At 32.6% G+C, this 21,059-nt stretch overlaps 1 protein-coding gene across 1 annotated transcript in view; it reads left to right on the top strand.

Moving 5' to 3' along the window:
- LOC129951732 (uncharacterized) overlaps positions 1 to 21,059 on the top strand; it is a 230,557-nt gene that overhangs the window by 194,936 nt on the left and 14,562 nt on the right. The window contains exons 14-17 of the mRNA XM_056064037.1: positions 10,578 to 10,798; positions 11,043 to 11,139; positions 17,418 to 17,560; positions 17,829 to 18,065. Coding sequence (XP_055920012.1) covers positions 10,578 to 10,798; positions 11,043 to 11,139; positions 17,418 to 17,560; positions 17,829 to 18,065 — 698 coding nt within the window. The remainder of the gene's footprint in view (positions 1 to 10,577; positions 10,799 to 11,042; positions 11,140 to 17,417; positions 17,561 to 17,828; positions 18,066 to 21,059) is intronic.

Here is a 21,059-nt window from a genome sequence, read left to right on the forward strand (position 1 = left end):
GGAAGAACTCAGCGTGATGTCAATGGGGATTTTGTGAGTATTAAGGCAGAGGCGGCAAAAATGGTTTTAACGGTTAATGAGGGCAAAACAAAGTACATGCTGTCGTCTAGAAAGGACGTACAACACCGACGTTTTGGTCAAAACGTCTCAATCGACAGACGTAACTTTGAGGTAGTCAATAACTTCGTCTACTCAGGCTCCGCTGTAAACGCAGAAAACAACACCAGCGCTGAGATCAAACGCAGAATAACTCTTGCTAACCGCTGTTTTTTTGGACTAAGAAAGCAATTGAGTGGTAAAGTCCTCTCTCTTGGGATCAAAGTGTTGCTATATAAGACCCTTATCATCCCCGTCCTGCTATACGGTGCAGAAGCATGGACCATGACAAAAGCGGAAGAAAGCTCCTTGGGTCGCTTCGAGAGAAAAGTTCTTCGTGCGATCTACGGTCCCGTATGCATCGAAGGGGAGTAGAGGAGAAGATGGAACGATGAGCTGTACGGGCTGTACAGCGACGTAGACTTAGCCAGAAGGGTAAAAGTCCAACTACTAAGATGGCTGGGTCACGTAGAGCGCATGGAAAACAATGCTCCGGCCCGGACAGCGCAGTAGAGGAAGACCGCGGATCAGGTGGCGCGCACAAGTGGAAGGTGACCTCACCCAACTTGGAGCGCGACATTGGAGACATCTAGCTAGGGACCGAGCTAGATGGAGAAGTTTGTTGGGTGAGGCCCTAGTACACACAGGACTGTAGCGCCACCTTAAGTAAGTAAGTAAGAACACTAAAAGGGTTTTGTATACCTTTAATTTTGCCAAAGACACAGTGTGAATTTCTGTACTTCAAGAACAGCCGAAGTTTCGCTTAAGGGTAAAGTGACGGGCATTCCTCGAAGCGCGGGTACTACGGTTAAATTGTTTAAGAGGAGGAATGCTCTAGCCCAAAAAAAATTCTGCACAATTTTCGCACATACAAGGTCCACTTTTCTCAGAAATAGGAGACACACGAACAATTTCATCAGTATGGCCTCGCAGTTTTGATCCTTGAATTGGAAAACGATTTTTTGGTTGCATATTTTCTCGTGGTGGCATCAATGGACCATTTATTTTTAATGGATGAATATGACAATCATCGTCTTGGCGATATTAATTGGGCTCCACCAAACTTTCATTTGACCCTTTTGGACTTTTAGTGTAGCATAAAGTAATATTGTTAAACCAAGAAGGTCTTGATCTGCGGTACCCCGAAACAATGTTGGTTAAACGACGTTGTGTTCAATAATTAATTAGAGTATGCGTTTTCAATACTTCTATGAGCTTGAGAAACTGGACTCGAATACCTAATTACAAATGTCATTACTTTTAACAGCATACTATTTTGTATATTTAGTAGGCTTTTTTTACATAATTTAAACTTTATGTGATCTTATCTAACCCTTCTCTATGGCATGACCATTATATTTGTACTTAAAATTTAATTACATAGCTAATTCCAAAATAAATTAAGTACAAAAAAATACGACCGCCTTAAAAAAAATTGCTACTGCCTTCGTATAATTAATGAACTAACTAATGAAAAATATAAACCAAGTAAAAATAGCTGTATCCCTAAGCACGTTTTATCTGTTATCAAGTCGCTTACAAAAAAATGGTTCCTAAATTGTGAACTTTCCTTAATTCCCTTCAAAACATAAATCAACCCACAAAACGGATATTACAAAAAATTAAAAAAAAAAAATGTTCTTTCTATCCGCTTTGTTTTTCGGTCGTCGTTATCAACCTCAAAATATTGTTTAAAGAAAGTATATTTTAACCTCTCTATGTTTTCTTATTTAGCACACAGATTGTTTAAATGTGATAATATTTTTTTAATTTAGCTTTCTTACCCTCTGTGCAAAAAAAAGAGAAGGGTGTGTAGGGAATGGAACAGAAAATTTCATAAATAGAAATTATCATTCTTCTGCGGCGAAAAAGAACTAACATGCCAAGTAACGAAACTGACGAAGTTTAGACACAAAAAAAAACACCCCCTTTATAAATAGAGCAATTTGAAATCTATACTCGTCCTCATTTTCTTCCCTTCCTCATACACACATAAATGCACAAATAAGCAAGAAAAAAAAGGTTACTTCGCTGTCGCCTTGTTAATCATTATAAACTTAGACAAGTAAGACAGAAAAAGGAATCCTTGAATAAATTTTAACCAAGTCATCTACAGTTTTGGCTCTGAGCTTTTCACAATGATACATCTACGCGTTGATGGATATTTTATGCTTCTTCCTTTTCATCTTCATGCTCGTCGTCGTCCTCGTCCTTTGAATGCTCTTTTCTATTTCGTTGATGAGAATCTCTATAAACTCCTTATCCCTAACTCTATCTCACTTTTCGTCCTGAGTCCTGGCGGGCCATGAGATGGTGTAACAAACCATTCATGATGGTCCTTTTACCTCCTAACAACAATAGATGGATAAATGTGCCTGCAAAAGCTCTACTGCGATTCTATAATACAGATGCGGATAACATACGTCTTTGCTGAGTTAACAAAGCAGCTAGAGGTATTGTGCTGACATCCTAAGTGCGGTACAAATTGACACATGGTACTCCAAGGATATACACACACCTTCATGTAGTTTCTTACATTAAGATGTATACAAATTTTCTTCCATACCATTTAAAACGTACCTACAGCTCATCATACAGACTTATAGCTGCATAGCGATATGGAGATCCCAGAGCCTTGACATATATTTAATCAAAATCGATTCAAAAACGACGCAGCAAATTGTATTCCTGGCTGGGGTATAATTAATTTAATTTCCTTTCAATCACGTTTTAGATATGATATGGTACTCTGTATCTGCATTCGTATCTGTTTATGGATGTTGAAAGCAAATCCTTTTATCATCAATTTCCACTCATCATTTTTATACAGTTTAAGTTGTGGTTTAAAGCACCATTATCTATCACCTAACCTACAGTACATTCTATACATAGGTAGACGCATTTGGCTTCGGATTATTCGAGTGACTAAATTCACACACTCTTGATCTAGATGAGATCAGGATAATCGTATTTGAGTTGTTTTGTTACCTTTAATTTCATCTCAAGTTCTTAGTGGCACGAAATTCAAATCGACTATAATCTCAAAACAACGCACAATGAAGAAATACTCGTATATAAACAAGGACATGAACATATTGCTGGGTGTTAAGATATCTTCAGGGTAATTGATTTCCTGCTATTAATTTTCAAAGTGCATATAACACATCTAATTGACCATGGTGTTTCGAGTGCCAAAATCAATGTTAATTATTGTGGCACATTTTGGAGAGTTAGTTTTTGGATGAGGGAGGGAAGATGAGGGAAGGGACGGAGAAAGGAATTTAATTGATATTGATGCGCTGGGTGTTGTGAAAATGCATTCACGAATTTAATGGTTTTCATTATACTTAAAAGGGAGAATAAAATTTGCTTCGCTCACTATAATAGATTGATCAGAATTAAAGCGACATTGACAGTTTTAAATTTTAACCTTTATTTAAATTTTGACTTTTATTTAATTTTTATTTCAATATAGGAACTTTAGGAATGCTTTGGATTTAAGGTTTTTGTTTTAATTCGAGATGACACTAACATAATACCTAACCCAAAAAATCTGCCTTAGCTAGTGTGATAGGTGTTGGACTTCAGAGGACAATTTATTAGCAGGATATTATATTAAATTGCCTTTATCAAATTTTATTATAAACTACCAGACTGCGTCAACAACAACCAACAAAAAATAAGAAAAGACATTAACCAAAAAAGTGCGTATACGCCTTAGTTAACTAAATTACAGGATTTAGTTTTTGTGTTAATTAAAGAGTGGCATAAATATTTACATAGTTTTTTCGTACACATATGTAGGTTTTGCCGATCTTTCTTAGGTTACATTTTTATCTTCTAGAATTCAAACCCTGCCTGTGTTAGCTAAGAGCCTTTTAACGTGTACTTCCTCTGGCGAAGAACTAAAAATATAAGCTGTTCTTGTCATCGATAGTGTTAGCTTAAATAAGCCATTTGGATTTGGCATAAGAGCTGTAGGTCCCCTCAATCCCTGACATTACTCGCGCACAGGATTGGTTAAGAGTTTTTAAGTCATAAGGTAATAGTTCTATACGAACTATTGAGTCACCTAATTTTATTATTTACTTCCCATAGAAAGTTATTGTAATGGGTCCGATTTGTCAAATTGAAAATTTTGACATTTCTCGACGTTTCAGGGTCCCTTGAGTCGAAATAAAAGATTTTTAGAAAGATTTCTGTGCGTGCGTGTGTACGTACGTCCTAACGTCCGCGACGTTTTTTTCGTCGTCCATAGCTCAAGAACCAGAAGAGATATCGACTTTAAATTAATTTCGTTATACAAATAAAATGACAGAAAGGGCTCTCAATAAAATTACGTGGGCGGTTTTTTTACCATAGCAGTTTAAAAAAGGTGAAAATGTTGATTAACCCTAAATATCCTACGAACCAAAAACGGTAGAGACTTGAATTAAATTGTATATAATATATTGTAATGTAATACTAAACAAATATATTTTTTTGAAAAAAAAAATCAATTATCGGTTTTTTAGAAATCAAAAAACCTGAAGAAAAATGTGTCATCTCGAAAATTTTACGAATTTAAAATGATTTTATCTCCAAAACCAAAAAAAACATTACTCAAAGTTGGTAAAAATTGAATTTCGACTCAAATATCTTTTCAAAACTTTGAGATATTGGCTTTAATTTACTTTTATCTTTCAAAAAATCTTGTTGTCAACATTCAATTAAAGTTGGAAAAAAATCGAATTGTCATTTTTTTTTTTAAATTAACAAAAGTTGGTAAAAAATGATTTTCGACTCAAATATTTTTGCAAAAACTTTGAGATAATAGCTTCTAACTAATTTTTTCTTATAAGAAATATTGTTTTTAACAACATTTGGTAAAATTTTTAAAAAATTAGAAGTTACATTTTTTTTACAAAAAATAAAACTCTAAAAAAAAGCAATACTAAAAGTTGGTAAAAATTTACTTTCGGCTCAAATAGCTTTTCAAAAATTAAAAATATTGGCTTTAAACTTATTTTATTTCATAGAAAACATTGTTTTCGATATTCAGTAATTTTTATATAAAATTCCAACAGTCCGTTTTTTCATAAAAAATAAAATCTACAAAAATAGTACGCAAATTTGGTAAAAATTGATACGAGTACAGATAGACAAACTTTTAAGCAAGACAAATCGACAGACGGGATAGGAAGTTATCAGTGTGGGTAGCATCCCAGCCTCTTTTTTTTGATTTTCTGTTACTTAGTGCTTATGAATTTAGTTAAAAAATATAGACTCGTTTTTGAGATACCAATTTTTACAACGAAAAAGAAATTAATATGTTTTTTAAATAAAAAAAATTATTTGACATTTCTTATCATCAAACATTATTAAGAAAAGTTAAGACAAAAATTCAATTGAACCGGTTCATTGGTTCTTGATAAAAATTGAAATCAAAATATTGGTTCTATGGTGGTGCTTCGTCGGGAACAATGCAGATAAATATTTTTATATTGAGAAAAAAAAACTTAAGAAAACAAATTTTAGAAAAAATATCAGTCCTGTTGGCCTCATTTGCAATAAATTTCAATTTTCGATTTCAGAGCAAAAATTTTGTATGTCAACTATTTTTCTTGTATTAGAAAAATGAAAAAAAGAAAACGCTTAACACGAAATTGTTTCAAATCTTTATTTCCAAGTTCGAACTCAATCACTCCTATGGCAAAGGCTTGAGAGGCAAGGACAAACAGATAAACGAACGGAATCGCAGGATCTAGTAGATGTTGATTTTTTTACTATTATAATGTTGTGTCAAAACCCCTAAATAATTTCCTGAAAATAGTCCAAACAAAGTACAAACAAAAGTTTAAATAAGACAAAAGATCAACAATTGATTTTTCTTTCAGGATTTTTATAATTTTAATGTCAGTCTTTGTAAAAAAAAGAGAGACAATATTTAAAAAAGCAGGGAGTGAAACAACACTGATAATTTCTATCAGCTTTTTTTGAAAAAAAAACATTTAAGAACATTATCCTAAGTTATAAACATAATTTTGCATAGAATGACATAATTTTGAAGTCAATACAGTCATCTGTTCTCTAAATATACGAATCAAACATCAAATTAAATAATTATTTTTTATAAAAAATATGATGGTTGCATTTTTCTAAAAAAATTAACAAAAGTTAAAAACAATATTTGTATTAGATGAAATTAATTAAAAGCAATTTCTTTATTTTTTGGCAAGATATTCGTATCCAACATCAATTTTTACCAACTTTTAGTAGTGTTTTTCTTAACTTTATAATTTTGTCACTTGTTTTTTTTTTCTAAAAACTTTAACATATGTCAAAAACGTTATGACCTTTTGAATCTTTTGATGTTATTATCTTTAAACCAAATTTTATCAGTAGTCGAAAATACTACCAGTTCTTGAGATATGGACGACCAAAAATGGTATCCCAAACGTACGAACGTTCGTACATCTCACACAAATTTTAAGGCTTTAAGTTTCATAATACACATTGTGATAGTTTGACAATTGGGTATAAGCTTAAAAAATAAAAACCTGACTATTTTTCTTCAGAATTCAAAAAAATGCGGATGGAGAACCGCATTTCTACAGCCTATTCCCAATCAAGGCGAATCTTCTTCATCCTCTAATTACCGACCTAAATAATAAGTTTAGTGTTATTCCCTTAATTGTGCGCTTATTATACAAAACAAAACTTTGACAAAACAAGAAAAAATGAAATATTATTTTAAAAAGAACAGTTTTTGTTACTTCTAGTAATATTTTTATAAAAATCTATTTAAAATTATCTTTACATACAAATACATTTTTAAGAAAATTTGTAAAAATTGATTTTGACTCACATATCTAGTGACCAAGATATTACATTGTATTCAAGCTTATTGCATAAAGTTTTTTTGTAAGAATTTAATTAAATTTCTTAAAAAATTCGATTGTCTATATTTTTTCCAAAAATTAAAGTCTTTCTGACGCTTTTAATTAATTGTACGAGTATCAATTTACGAAAAAAATCAATTTCTGATTCCCTATTAATTAAAGTTTTTTTAAATGACAATTTAGCCTGAAAAACCTCATGTAAATTTTTTAAGGACACCATATGAGTGCAAACAAAACTTTCAAAACGGAAATTGCCAGTGTTTTCCAAGACCATTGCTTACGCATCCATACATGACTCAAATTTTGTTGACATTTTGACGAGTGTTCGGAATATTTTACACTTTAAATTGGATAGATTTTATTTGGGTTATTTTCAAATGAGAGCAAAATTTACCACAAACCTAATTCTTTAAATAGATTTATGTTAAAGTATTTATTAATTTTATTTTTAAAATATTAATTTAAAATTAAAATTGTTATTAATATGTGAAAAGAGCAAATAGCAGCTAAGGCTTTCGGCTCTAATGTTAAAGTATACTTTTGGTACTATTCACGATAACAATTTTTTTTTAAGATTGATAAAGTTTTAATATAAATTCTGTTCAAGATGTGCCCCTTTAGCATAAATTGGTTCATATTGTCTTTGTGCTTGTTCTTAAAAATAAAAAAGCAGTAATTGAAACCCTCTTAATACTTTTTTTGTAATCATATTAACACTTCAAAAATAAGAAGTTTATTCCTAATTAATTACAAACTTGGTCAAGCTCATACGCTTGGACTAGAATTTACAAAAACTAACCATCACCTAGATACTTAAAGATAAGTCATATCTCAATTTCATTGCATATGTATGTGCGTAATTAATCCCCAATTGTATTCCACTGCCACAAAAACTTATTTATTTATTTTTGTTTGTGTAAAAACCAAATCCAATTAACTATCTATAAGCATTGATCAAACTATCCACTTCAATAATTCTATTTCACTAAATAAATTCAGGCCACTTGTGTGTCATATGTACCAATATATCATATCCTATCCATATCTCCTCTCTATATATATATATGTACCTGGTAATCCTTCGATTCCACTTAATCCCAATTAATGCATTACTGGTTCTTCTCAATAGCCCTTAGGAACATACACCGCACATATAACACCTCTTCTTAATATGACTTATTAAACCTACCAATACAATGTTTACCCGCTTAACAGGATCATTTTCTATACTGAAACTTTGCGTATGCATAAAACTCATTCAATTGGAAATATACGAGTATATGGGGGAAAAATAAAATTACAAAAACAACAAAGGCTAGTTATTATACGGACTACCGAGAAAAATGCAATTACCCGACACAAAAGAATCCTATTCGTATATAAATTTTATGATGAACAACGGGAATATTCGCTATGCCACACGGAAATCGATAGTCCAGGCAGGAGCGCTATGTTTTTGGCTAAAAAAGAAAACTTATCACACACTATTTTTTCATAAAGAACTCTTAGGCTTTGTCACATTTCTTCTATCACAAATTTGTCATGTAATGGCCTATTTTAGGGCTACATTTTCCAGCAGTAACTTTACTTGAACGAATAAAAGATGGTGACGATTTAAATGTTTAACTTCTGGATACAAAAATTCTCACATAGCTGTTCAACTGATACGAAACTGGTTATGCATTCAGTTCAAGTCAGTTGGACTTACTTAGTGAAGACCTTATACGGACTTATTTGACATATTCGAAGCTCAGACCTAATGAGTGGAGTATCCAGCTCCCCACACTAAGAGTCTAGCGCTACAGGATGAGTGTTTTGCATCAGAGTAACATTGCCTTTGATGCAACCGCTTAGGACGCAGTCTGCACGATGACATATCTGTCTCCGTGAATGTCTTCATATAGACCACCAATTCCCTATATCTTGATCTTTGCACAAAGGTACTTGGCGGAGTAGTGTCAAAAGAACGTCAACCAAATCGATAAAATTGCAAAAGACACCAAACAAGCCTTCAATACCTTTAATGCTCTAGCATTTCGTAGATCATACATTGACCACTTCTTGCATGGCTCCACAATACCGATGTGATTCTGTGAGAAGATTTAATATCACAATGCAAAAATCACAAGAAACCGCAAGAGCCTTTACTAATCGTCTTTCTACCAATATCTTAATAATTTTGCCACCAGCAGTGAGTCAGAGGACCAGTTAAGACAGTGTCTCTGATTTGAAGCATTTCACTCCTGGTTGGCTAAAGAATGCCTAAAGAATGAATGCAGCGAAGAACAAGGCCTATCAGCAAATCCTGCAGACTAGAACTAGAGAGAGAGCAGACCAAAAGCTCTAAGAGTAAAAAGGTAGGAGAAACGCCGACGAATTCTCTGGAAGGAAAAGAGCTCGAGAAGCAAGTGATGTTAGGAAAAGAAATGTACTCAAAGCTTTGATACTTTAAACATAGTTCTTGATCGCAAATCGCATGTCAACGCCACTTGTAAAAAGTTTTAAAAGTTCGTTGAAGTACTCGCTTATGCAGAGGACACAGAACTAATCAGCAAACATAAGCGAGCTGCAAAGGTGCCATAAATGGTATTGATTGTTAACAAAGAAGCGATACACAACATCTTCGACTAGGGCAAAACATTATTATGAAAAGATGTACCTACCTACCTGGGATCGACTATAATCAAGCAGAAAGCATCAATGTAGAGATAAATCGAAGAACTACTATTGTAAATTTATATTTCTTCGGCGTGAGAAAGCATATAATAAGACCGTCTGTCATTGAACCAGAGGCACGTTGTATAAGACCTTGATCATCCCAGTTCTGCGATGAGAAAGATTCATCGACTGATGTTTGGCCCTTTGTGCGTCGAAGTATCGAGCTATAAGGGCTAGCGATATTAACCTGGTCAAGCAACTGAGATGGCTGGGTCAGGTGAAGCGTATGAAGACCAAAGAACCAGCTTGATCACTCTTCGTGCTCAATCATGCAGTATAGGAAGACCCCGATAGTGGAAGACACAAAGAAACAAAGCTACCTGGAGAAACATGTTAGTTGTGGCCTTAGTCCATTCTTGGCTGTGCCAAGAATGGCTGCGCCATCTTAAGTAAGTAACACCCAAACCGTATAAAGCGATACTAACCTGGTGGTCGTTGCTTAGAATTGCTGAAGAAATGATCCTTAAAAGCACTAATTCGTTAGAATAAAACGCACTGTTTCGGCTACAAAGCACTCATTTTCGATCTTTCACAAGTTTGTTCAAGGGTAAACAAGCTTATTTCGTTCCGTTGAGGTATGACTTTAAAAATTAGAAAACTACTCTTCCCGTGATATGGGTTCAGGTTAAAATCTTTTCCCATATAAAAATTGATATTTCATTTTTTAAGGACTACTATAAAAATACAAAAAAAAACAATATCTCATATTACAACCCTGTTTCCCAAACTATCAAATGATACCAATAGCATATGCTCCAGCTGAGCCGACCCTTTCCATAATGTTTTGTCAGCTTAATCCTTGGCTTTCATATTTTTTTTTATTTTGTTATAACTTCATATTTTTTCATTCTTCTTTTTCTTGTTTTCTTCGTCCTGCTACAGGTTGTCTTCTCTATGCAGTTGGTAAGCCCGTTTTCCATAAATCTATCGATGAGACCTATGGATCTTGGCTAAAGGATGCCGCCGCTAAGCCCAGGGACAAAGAGAAAATATATGTAACCAGGGAGAACGTAACGAATCGTCTGTATGAGTTCTCCAATAAAATGGAATATCGTGGAAGCAGCCTTTCTAGCAAATATTATGAGATAAAAGAAGGATTTATGGTATGTTATGGTTGGGTATTAAAGATTTCTGATGATTCCTGAATAAACGTTTGGGGAAATCGTTGAGCAAATAAATGCGATGATATGAGATCTTGAATTTATATATGTTCTCTTTTCTGTGTGTCCTTTTGTCTATTTTTATGTTCTTTTTTTGGAATGGATTTTAAAATTGGCGTAACTTCAACACAACCTACAATTCCCACCCTTACCCGTACCCGCATCTGGATTCCGGAACCAACCACAGGGAAACGCACATGTAGTCTTCAATGGATCTTTCTATTACAATCAGGAAAATACCGAAATCGTTGTCAAATTGGATTTGGCAACTTTGAAGAGAACAAGTGAGTTGTAAATTGTATATTAATTGCATGATATTGTCTCGAGATTTCGGTGGAATTTTTGAAGGAAACCTACAACGACGTCGACAAGTCCTTATTGCGAATGATGCTATTCCCAACCTACATCGGCTCATCACGACATAGACACATTCTATGTATATAATACATCATATACATACACCTACATATATAGTATGCTATAGTGGGTTGATGTTTTGGGGGCATTTTTGTGTGGAGTCTTGGGATTTGGGAGAGGGGGCAAGTGTTTTGTGGTGGATTTCTATTGAAATGACAAATTCTATTTGGTTTGTTGGTTTAGCTATCGAGGCATTACAATTAATTATCATTTGTTTTTCTGTGTGCTAAATTTGTGCCATCCAACCACAAAACATCGCATCGAGAATCCTTGGTTTCTTTATATGTATGTACCTATAGATGTCTATAATATAGATAACATCCAAGAGGTTTTGGTTTTTGTACCTGTTTGAAGAAAATTCACTGAGGTGTGTAATCAAAATAAATTCCTGGGATATTTTAAATTCCATTTTAAATAAATGGCCATAGAGTCTTTTGAAAAAGAGTAATTTTACAGCTCTAGTATAATAAATCAGGTTATCGGAGAAATAAAATCGTATCGTTGGATTAAATGGAAGAGAAATGTATTTTGAAAATAAAATACAACTTTTTTTAAAACAATTGAATATCACGGCATTGAGTGGAATTGAGTATTGTTTTTTATAAACAATGCCACAGTCCAGCTTGGGTATTTTTTAATGCGGATAAAGACTAAAAGTGTTAAATTTGTCTCCGGAAAATAAATCCCGATGCAATTAACTCCTAAAGAAATTGCTTAAGTGGTCTAAAATTGTTGTTTTTACTAGAAACAAATAAATTCAAATGAATTGAAACAATTTTAAATTTCCATTGTTTACAAAAAAATAAAAAATAAATTAAGTTTTTTACAGTATGATAGAGAATCGGATATGCTTATGTTTTTATACTCATATAAAAAAATAAGATGAATACGGTTAACTAAATCAAAGAATATAAAATATAAAGATGTTTTCAAGAAAAATTTTATTAATAATTAATCTAGACAAAAAAAATTAGTACAAATCTTTTAAAAATAATAAATTTGGTCGAACTTTTGAGGGCTGCTTTGCTTAGATATCAAGTTAACGAAAAACAGTATTTTCAAACTACACAATTCTTTGATCAATGATAAACAATATTTGGCACCTATCCTTTGTTAAAAGCTGCTAAAACAATGTTTCTTTCCGAAATTTTGGCTTAGCGACTGCAGAGAAATGTATCAGTAGATTTTCAAGAAAAATATACTCAAGTGCCAAGTTAAAAGTTTCTTCCCGCTATTAATTTTCCATTTCAGGGAATACTTTAAGTCTAAAGTAATATACTGTTTCATAAGAAAAGTTAATCTGATATTGGCTTAGATGTATATTTTTGTTTCGAAGAAAAAGGAGACTGTTATTCAATATAACACGAATGAAGAAATATAATCAAAAGTAATTCTTCACTTTTTCAAAAATTGTTCTAGAAGCATTTTGAATTTCATCTTCTTAATTCATTCTTGTAATTTCTAAGATTTTTCAACAATAATTTTTTTTTAAAGTCAAAAATACAATCCGCTTCAACTGAAAACATACATAAACATTTTAAAATTTGTTTTTTTGCTCATTTTATTGAAATATTGATGGTTATTGTACCATATGTCGATTCTTACAACTCCCTCAAGGTGTTAAAAAAAAAGAATTTAAAAAGAATAGTCCAAAGTTAACAAATTTCTTTTGCCCACTTTCAAAGCTTTTTACAAGGAGTTTTTGTTTGAGTCAACTGAATAGGTACACCAATTAAAATTGTTTTTGGATTGGAATAAAACAAATTTGTGTAAAGTTTGGAAGTTTTAATTATATCGTTAATTAAATCCGGTATAATTGACCCAGCCTTTTAATTTAGTTCAATGAAATTTCGCTCTACGTTTTCTAAATTGCATAAATTAAGGATTTTTTTCTACCAAATTGACGAATAACATCATTAACTGTGATTTATAGTGTCAAAATCAGATGAGTGCGGCAGCCACATTTTGCTTTTAATTTTAGCGTCGGGTGTCATCATGTTGGTAAGAAAATGTAAGAATATTTATTAAAATTTCAAGGGTCATTGATATTAAATTTTTTTTCGTCTGAAAAAAAAAAACAACCCTGACACTTCTCTGTTTCCCGCTTATAAGAGTTTTGAAAAATACTAATCGCATACTTTTCCGTTGTTCGTAATTGGTTTAAGATAGCTTGAATTTCAATAATTCTAAAAACTGTATACGACTTGCGTTTACGCCGATTTGTTTGTTTAATTTTTTCAGCAGAACTAGAAGCTGATGCACATCTTAAAATTGCTCATTTTGATTTTTTTACAATAAAAATTATTAAAACTTCAATCAATTTTATCAGTTGTTCCAGTAAGGTTTTTTTATTTTACCTTTTGAAAAATTGCTTAGGCATGTAGGTCTACAAATTGATCTTAAAATCTTAGATGAGTAATAAAATTTCACTGAAAGTGTTGAATCTATCCAGTACTTAAAAACGCTCATAAGCAACGATTAAATTGTTGTTGTACACAAAACAAAACTTCTACTTAACGCATGTCAAAGCATAGCTCACAAAAATTACCCAGCGGCTTTCAATCGCTCTATCTTGGAGGGCAATCCTACACATGCCCAGGTGCGAGATAATGTGCTCCTTATTGGTAATAAATCTACACCATTTGTTGGTCTACCTTTAATAACTTCAGAAAAAACTGAGTATAAATCAAGTGACAGCTGTCAAAAATACCAACTACGAAACAAATATTGCAAGATTAAAAACCACGTGCCTAAAAAAACCTGTTGTATAGTTGCAAATAAAATTCGAACTAAAGTTTCTATTTGTTTTTCAATTTTTTGTAATTCTTTTAATCACTGTACTAAGTAATTGTTGAAAAACAGAGTGGTCTAAAAAACTCTGTTGATGTGATTTTATTTCTAAGCACTTTTCTTCAAATTGGAAGTTTGAATACACATTGTAAATCTTCTTTTCAGTTTTATGGCATATCATAAGCCGTATTCTACTGGTAACAGATCGCTAGCGTATTGACACAACTGTCAATCATGAACTATGTCACTGTATAAATGGCATCACCAACAAAGCATAATGCTTTCTAAAATGTCATTTTTCAACCTTATTTACAAAGAATATGCTCAGAAGCTACCATAGCAATTATAAAAATTATTAGAGACTTTAATTAAATTTTATATTATAATTTTATAATATAATTTTTTTTTGGACAAAAATCCAAGTAACGATTTTTTTAAATAAAAAAAAATGAAAACAAATATTGTCAGCTCGAAAATTTTACGAACAAAAGATGATTTTATTTCCAATTCCAAAATCAAACTTTTTTTTAATGAAAAAAAAAAAACATACAAAAATGTACTCCAAGTTAGAAAAAATTTATTTTAGTCTTAAATATCTTTTCAAAACTTTCAGATATTGGCTTCCAACTAATTGTATATTATAAGAAATATTGTTTTCAACATTCGGAAATTTTTTGAGAAAAATCGAATTGACAGTTTTCTTACAAAAAATAAATATACAAATATATTAATACAAATTGGTAAAAATTTAATGTTGACTAAAATATCTTTTCAAAACTTTTATACAAAACCTAAACGTTGTTAACAAAAAATAAATACCTAAGAAAAACAAATAAAAGTTCGTAAAAATTGATTTTCGACTAAAATATCTTTTCAAACATTTTAGATGTAGGCTTTAATTTAATTTTATTTAATAAAAAATATTGTTTTCAACATTTATTGTTTTTTTATAAAAATTAACCAGTTTTTTTCATAAAAACATTAAATCTACAAAAAATAGTACGCAGAATTGGTAAAAATTGATCTTCAATTCTTGATAAAACTTTTAAAAAATGCTACTAAAATGGGTGAAAATTTGTTAACGACTAAAAATCTCGTTAACAAAAATAGATTTTGAAATCAAACTATTTCATCACTATGCAAAATATTGTAGTTTTAAAATTTTTTAGAATAATTTAACCGATAACTTTTTTAACAAATCACGAAAGCGTACAAACCTTTTAAGCAAGACAAAGCGACAGACGGGATGGGAAGTTATGAGCGTTCTTTGCATCTCAGCCTTTTTTTATTTTTTGTATGGTATTGAATTATATTTTTTTCTAAATCAATGTAATTCTCAAAACAATAAAAGGCCAAAATTAGAAAATTGGCAACAATTACATCTACTACACTATTTTTTCATTACGTAGTTTAATAGCCGTTTCCCTAAATCCAGTAGATACAATTTTTTTCTAGGTCCCATATATAATCAAAAGTTTTCAACCACAATCTTTGAACGTAACTTCGCGACGAAACCGCTACAAATGTTAGTTGCTTTCAAGTATTACTAATTTGTAGCTGTATACAGTACACCCATATATTTCTCTCGAAGTCGGAAACTTGGATTATCAATAAGGCCAACATCATAAAAAGTAACCAACAATTCAAAACTACCGTATTTAACTCATGGTCTGATGTTATAGTTACTAGACTAAAAGTTTTTTTTTGTAATTATATTATTTTCGTTTAATTCCTTTTTTTTAATTAAAGTGAAAATAAAATAACGAAAAAATTTAAGTTTAGTTTAGATGAAGTATAATAAGAATAATAATAATTCGTTCTAAAGTTCTTTTACCAATAAAACACGTCTATTATCATGAACAGATTTAGAACTTACTTTTATGTGAGCTGTTTCACCACCAACTTAACCTCTAGCCTCATTAAATTCAAAACAAAAATCCTACCAAAAATAACCTCATTCAGAAGATTCAGTTTAATCTTCTATTAATGTCTTCCGAAATTTGAACCTTTTTCCAACAGAATTATCAAAGTTAGATTTATATTATGGATGGCTATAATTTACCTATTAATAAATAATTTACCGTAAATTATTTTAATAGAATTCAGCATGTAGCAAATTAAATGAAAACATTCCCCACAATAAATCATAACATTTCTGTTGCTTTTTCATGTCCTTACTTTGTTTTTTGATTTTCACCTGAACCCTGTTAAATTTGTATATTCTTCTTATTCGTGTGCGTATATGCCTGCTTGTAAAGCTATCAAATTTTTGTCTTTGGCAATATGTAACATAATTTTTATTTCTACTTCCATAAAACAAAAATGATTAAGAAGCTTCATTACAAAAAAGATTTGACTTTTTATAGTAAGGAGAAAATGCTCACGACATTGTAAAAGAAAAGTCAATCACATGAAACAAAATCAATGTTCAATTAATCAAAAATTAACTACTTGTGTTCTTAATCTGTAAATCGCACATTTACAGCTCACCCATAAACCCGCTTCGTTTTATCGTCGAAAACAAAGCTCAAAAGCTTCATGCCGACAGTGAATACGACGACGACTACAAGGACGAAGACGACACACGTGATGATGATGGGTGGTAAGGGTAGAGTGCACATCACATCCAACACATGCGAAAACACTTAAAACATTCTTAAAAACATTTCACCAATCTTCACACGAAATCCATTAAATCAAAGTTCGTCGACCTAAAAACAATCGCCTTTTGGCCATTTATACGATGCCATGGTGGTCGTACTCCTGTCATGTCCAACCGTTAACAAGCAATTGCAGTCATCAGAACGGAAAGCCTCGTTTCGTTAACATTAATGCTTCCACACATTGAATTCAACAACACTAAGGCTATGAGTAGGTTAGGTCGGTTTATGTATGTACAATGTACATCCATAAACCAAATAAAGATGTCCTGTCGTCTATCGTCTTCGCCTCGTTTCGCTTAGCTTCGCTTCGCTTAAAAAAAAAGAAGACGATCCTTGATTGTGTTGTGGTTCGTGTTTTGTGCGAGTAGATATTGTTGTAAATGCCGATGGCCACTTCGACATACTTCCGTATCTATTCTTACGCTAACCTACTTAGCTATAGATAGTCGTCTTATAGAATGAGGATAGGTCACGCGATGATGCAATCTCAGAGGCGGATATGCGGAGATGTAGCTCATGTCGTTTAACGACTTTTACTGGATGTCCTCTTTGAATTCAAAAAATAATGCCATGAATGTAAAATCCTCGCGAATATCCATCAACTTGTATCTCGGACTAAAAATATAAAAAAAAACAGTTGTTGTGTAATCCTAATTTTCTGATAAAATCTTCGTTCTATTTTACTTCTGCAGCAGCCAAACTACCCCACACAGGACTATCCACCGGAAATAAGCTGTACACGACCAACTACAACTACATGGACTTCAATGTGGACGATGTAGGGCTATGGATTATATACAGTACATACGACTCGAATAATACCCTCGTGGTTAAGGTGAGTAGTCTCATAACGATTTGTCTATGTCAGTTGGTCTGTTGGTAGGTTGGTTGGTTGTTCAGCGGTCGGTCGGTCGGTGTGCCGCCTGCCTCTGAAGTAGTTCGACTTGTCTAAACTTTGCACACAGACCAAACGAAAGACCCAAGGAAAAGAGTTACGATGACATTAGACCGGCACAAAATTGGTTTATATTGGCATTTTTTTAGTTTTTTTTTTGTTTTATTGTGATGGTCCTTTTTTCTAACCACTTGTATTCCCTTTGCAGTTGGACGCAGAAAGTCTGCAAACCCAATACAGCTGGAACATCACATTGGATCATCATAAATTCGGTGAGATGTTCATTGTGTGCGGGGTATTGTACGCTATTGATTCTACGACAGAAAGGAATTCCCAAATTCATGTTGCTGTCGATCTTTATAATGGGAAATTGATAAAAGTCGACTTGCCATTTTCGAATCCTTTCCGAAGGACCACCACTGTTGGATACAATCGACATCTTGGGGTAAGTGTTATAGTGTTATGTGTCTTACTTAATGGCGCGGGTGTTTACGAGAATTGTTCGGGAGGCTATTTTTCAATTGAAGTATGTGGAGTGGTAGATGGTGGATAGCTATGGCTGGATGGCGTAAACGTAAACGTAATTCCTAAATATAATGGTTCGAGAATAAGCTGTCCCTCTGCTTTCTTTTGAAAAGTTAATAGACCACTTAGAATGGCAACGAAGTATTGGTAATTGAATTTGAAAGGGTTTTTTTTTCGTTTTCTTCTGATTCACACATTTTACAGGAATTTTCAAATGTGTTGTGCTTTTCTTTTTTCTTATGGGATGGGATGATGATGGCAAAAGCCTCTCTCTTGAGAATGAAAATGTTTTGTGATAAATCTAGTCTTTTTAGAGAACGTTGCTTTTGAAAAATGAAGTTGAACATTTATGTTTCCTTTTTTCAACGGTTTTTGTTGTTAGATATTGTTGCTGTTACCGTTATATGTGGCAAATGTCTTTATTTTTTCTTCTAAAAGAGGGGGGTTAAAAAAAGGAAGATGATTGATAATGTTTCACTTTTTGTTGGACATGTGAAGTATATTAAAACTTATTATATGGCATTTTGATCAAATTACTTTCGGTCTAGTTCAATTTTTGGGTTACTGATTTTGAAGGGTTGTTGTTTTTTTCATTTTTCATTTTAACGTTAAAGGTTTTAGTTTATCTTAGAAAAGTGTTGCAAATTTTTTCCGAGGTTTTTTATTCGTACATTTGCTTTTTTTTCAAGAAACATTTAGCTACATTATTAAATGCCCTAGTTTTCGTTATTGAAATCCTTAAAAGATGTTAAACTATATTCATTGCAGAAGACAAACGAGCTCGTTATCGCCTCGAACAGAACAGGATGGTCGTTATCATAAATATCATTTGGTTTCCTTCCTGTTTAAATGCTTTCGTAATGTTTGTGATGTCAAAAAAGTATATTTAAAGGGTTTTCTGTGTAACAAAAGATGCAATGATAACAAATAAGCTTTGCACAAGTTTGCTTTTCAGTTAATACACTCATTAAAAGTAATTGGTCATTGTAGTATCCGTGGCTGCCTAAGCCGATGAAAAGTGCTTCTCAAATTATCTGTTCATTATCAGAACATTGACTACGAATTCTCTATGATCTGTAGCACCACCAAATTCATTTGTGTTTTATTGTTGTTCAATGATATAATCATACCATTTTGTGAAAGCTGTGTTTTTTGGAGTATTCGCATGCAACTGCGACTTAAGAAAACCAAGATTAAATCCAACGGAGTCATAGCAAAATTTAAGCGGCCATTTCTAGTTCATATCGTCTACAAATGAAATAGCCCTGAGATCGTCTTTTGTGTCTAGTAAAGCATTCCACATTCATGTAGTGCGTCCGAAATCGGACTTAAGGGTAGACTGATGAGCATTCTAGGGTATTACCGTTAAATTGTTTGAGGCGAGGGGAGGAATGCATCTGGCAATGTTAATGAAAACAGTAATTAAATAATGTCAGTCATGAAACCTTTCGACAACGGTGCTCAAGAGATACAAAAGTGTCAGTTAACAACAGGTGACCAATAATTTTTAGAGCTTTCTTTTGAATTCTGTCCAAGAGACTCAAATGGGTTATTGGAGCACCTACCCAGATATTTGAATTGTACTCGAGTTTTGACCGAATATAGGCTTTATAAATTATAGCCAGATCAGAAAGGATAAAAAAACTTCTTGCACCGACGGCGATGAAGAAAACCTAAACATTGTCAAGATCAGAATATAAAAACTTATGAGCTTCTGTTGATAGTCAACATCCGAAGGACAAGGTTAGGAATCTAAAAACGAATAGAAAAAGCTTAGGGTACTATCATCAACGAAATAATTTAGTGGGTTAAATATCAGATAAAAGATCATTTATGAAAATAAGGAAAAGTGTCGGAGACAAAACGGAGCTCTGGGGCACACAAGTGTTTATTTTACGTTTCAATGTTTTTTTTTACTGAAAGTACTCTGCATTAAGCTCATTCCTATAGATTTTTTGTTGTTTCCGGTCAAAATACGTCTCATTTGAAAACTCGTACTCGCTTCATGGCTTTGTTCAAGATGAAGACTAGAAAAGAAAAGCTAATGAATAGCTATTTGGATAAGTATTGTTCTGCTTTTCATCAATAGATTTAAAAGGAAGATAACTTTTTTTAATACATTTCTGAAGTGCCGTTTCAATTAAAAATGGAAAAATGGAAATCTAAGTGCACTTCTTGTAACATTTGGGTTCTATGATGGCTTATAATTTAAGAAACTTTAGATTCAGGTCCGGGTAGAAGATTTCTTGTACAATTGCAAAAGTCTGCTGATACCTACTATGTAAAAAAGGCTGAAAACCTCAGATAAAATGTGCTTCATCAGCAGGGTTGTAAAAAATGTAATCTTTTATGAATAATACAATAAAAATAATCTTTTATGCAATAAAAATATTGCATTCATTGAATTCATCTAGATAAGGGGTCTTTAAATTTTGTAATTATTAACCTATTTAATTGGAAAAGATTAGTAGTACCCGTGATGATGGTTAGTGCGTTGGACTGTCATGCCAGAGGTCTTGGGTTCGATCCCTGCCTATGCCATCTAAAGTCTTTTAACGGGTACTGCCTCTTGCGAGGAATTGACAAATTCTCCAAGAGTAACTCTTGTCATGAAAAAGTGCTTTCTCAAATAAGCCGTTCGGATTCGGCATATAAACTGTAGGTCCCCTCCATTCCTGACAACATTACTCGCACACAGGGATGGTTGAGAGTTGTAAGTCACTAGGCCCTGGTTCTCAAAGGACTGTTGCGCCACCCAATTTATTTATTTATTTTTAATTGGAAAAGATTAATACATAAATTGGGTGACGCAACAGACCGTGGAGAACTAGGGCCTAGTGGCTTACAACTCCGAACCATTCCTGTGTGCGAGTACTGATGCTAGGAATGGACGGTACCTACAGTTTTAAGCAGA

Source organism: Eupeodes corollae, chromosome 3, assembly GCF_945859685.1.
Source record: "Eupeodes corollae chromosome 3, idEupCoro1.1, whole genome shotgun sequence".
In the NCBI taxonomy this organism is placed as follows: domain Eukaryota; kingdom Metazoa; phylum Arthropoda; class Insecta; order Diptera; family Syrphidae; genus Eupeodes; species Eupeodes corollae.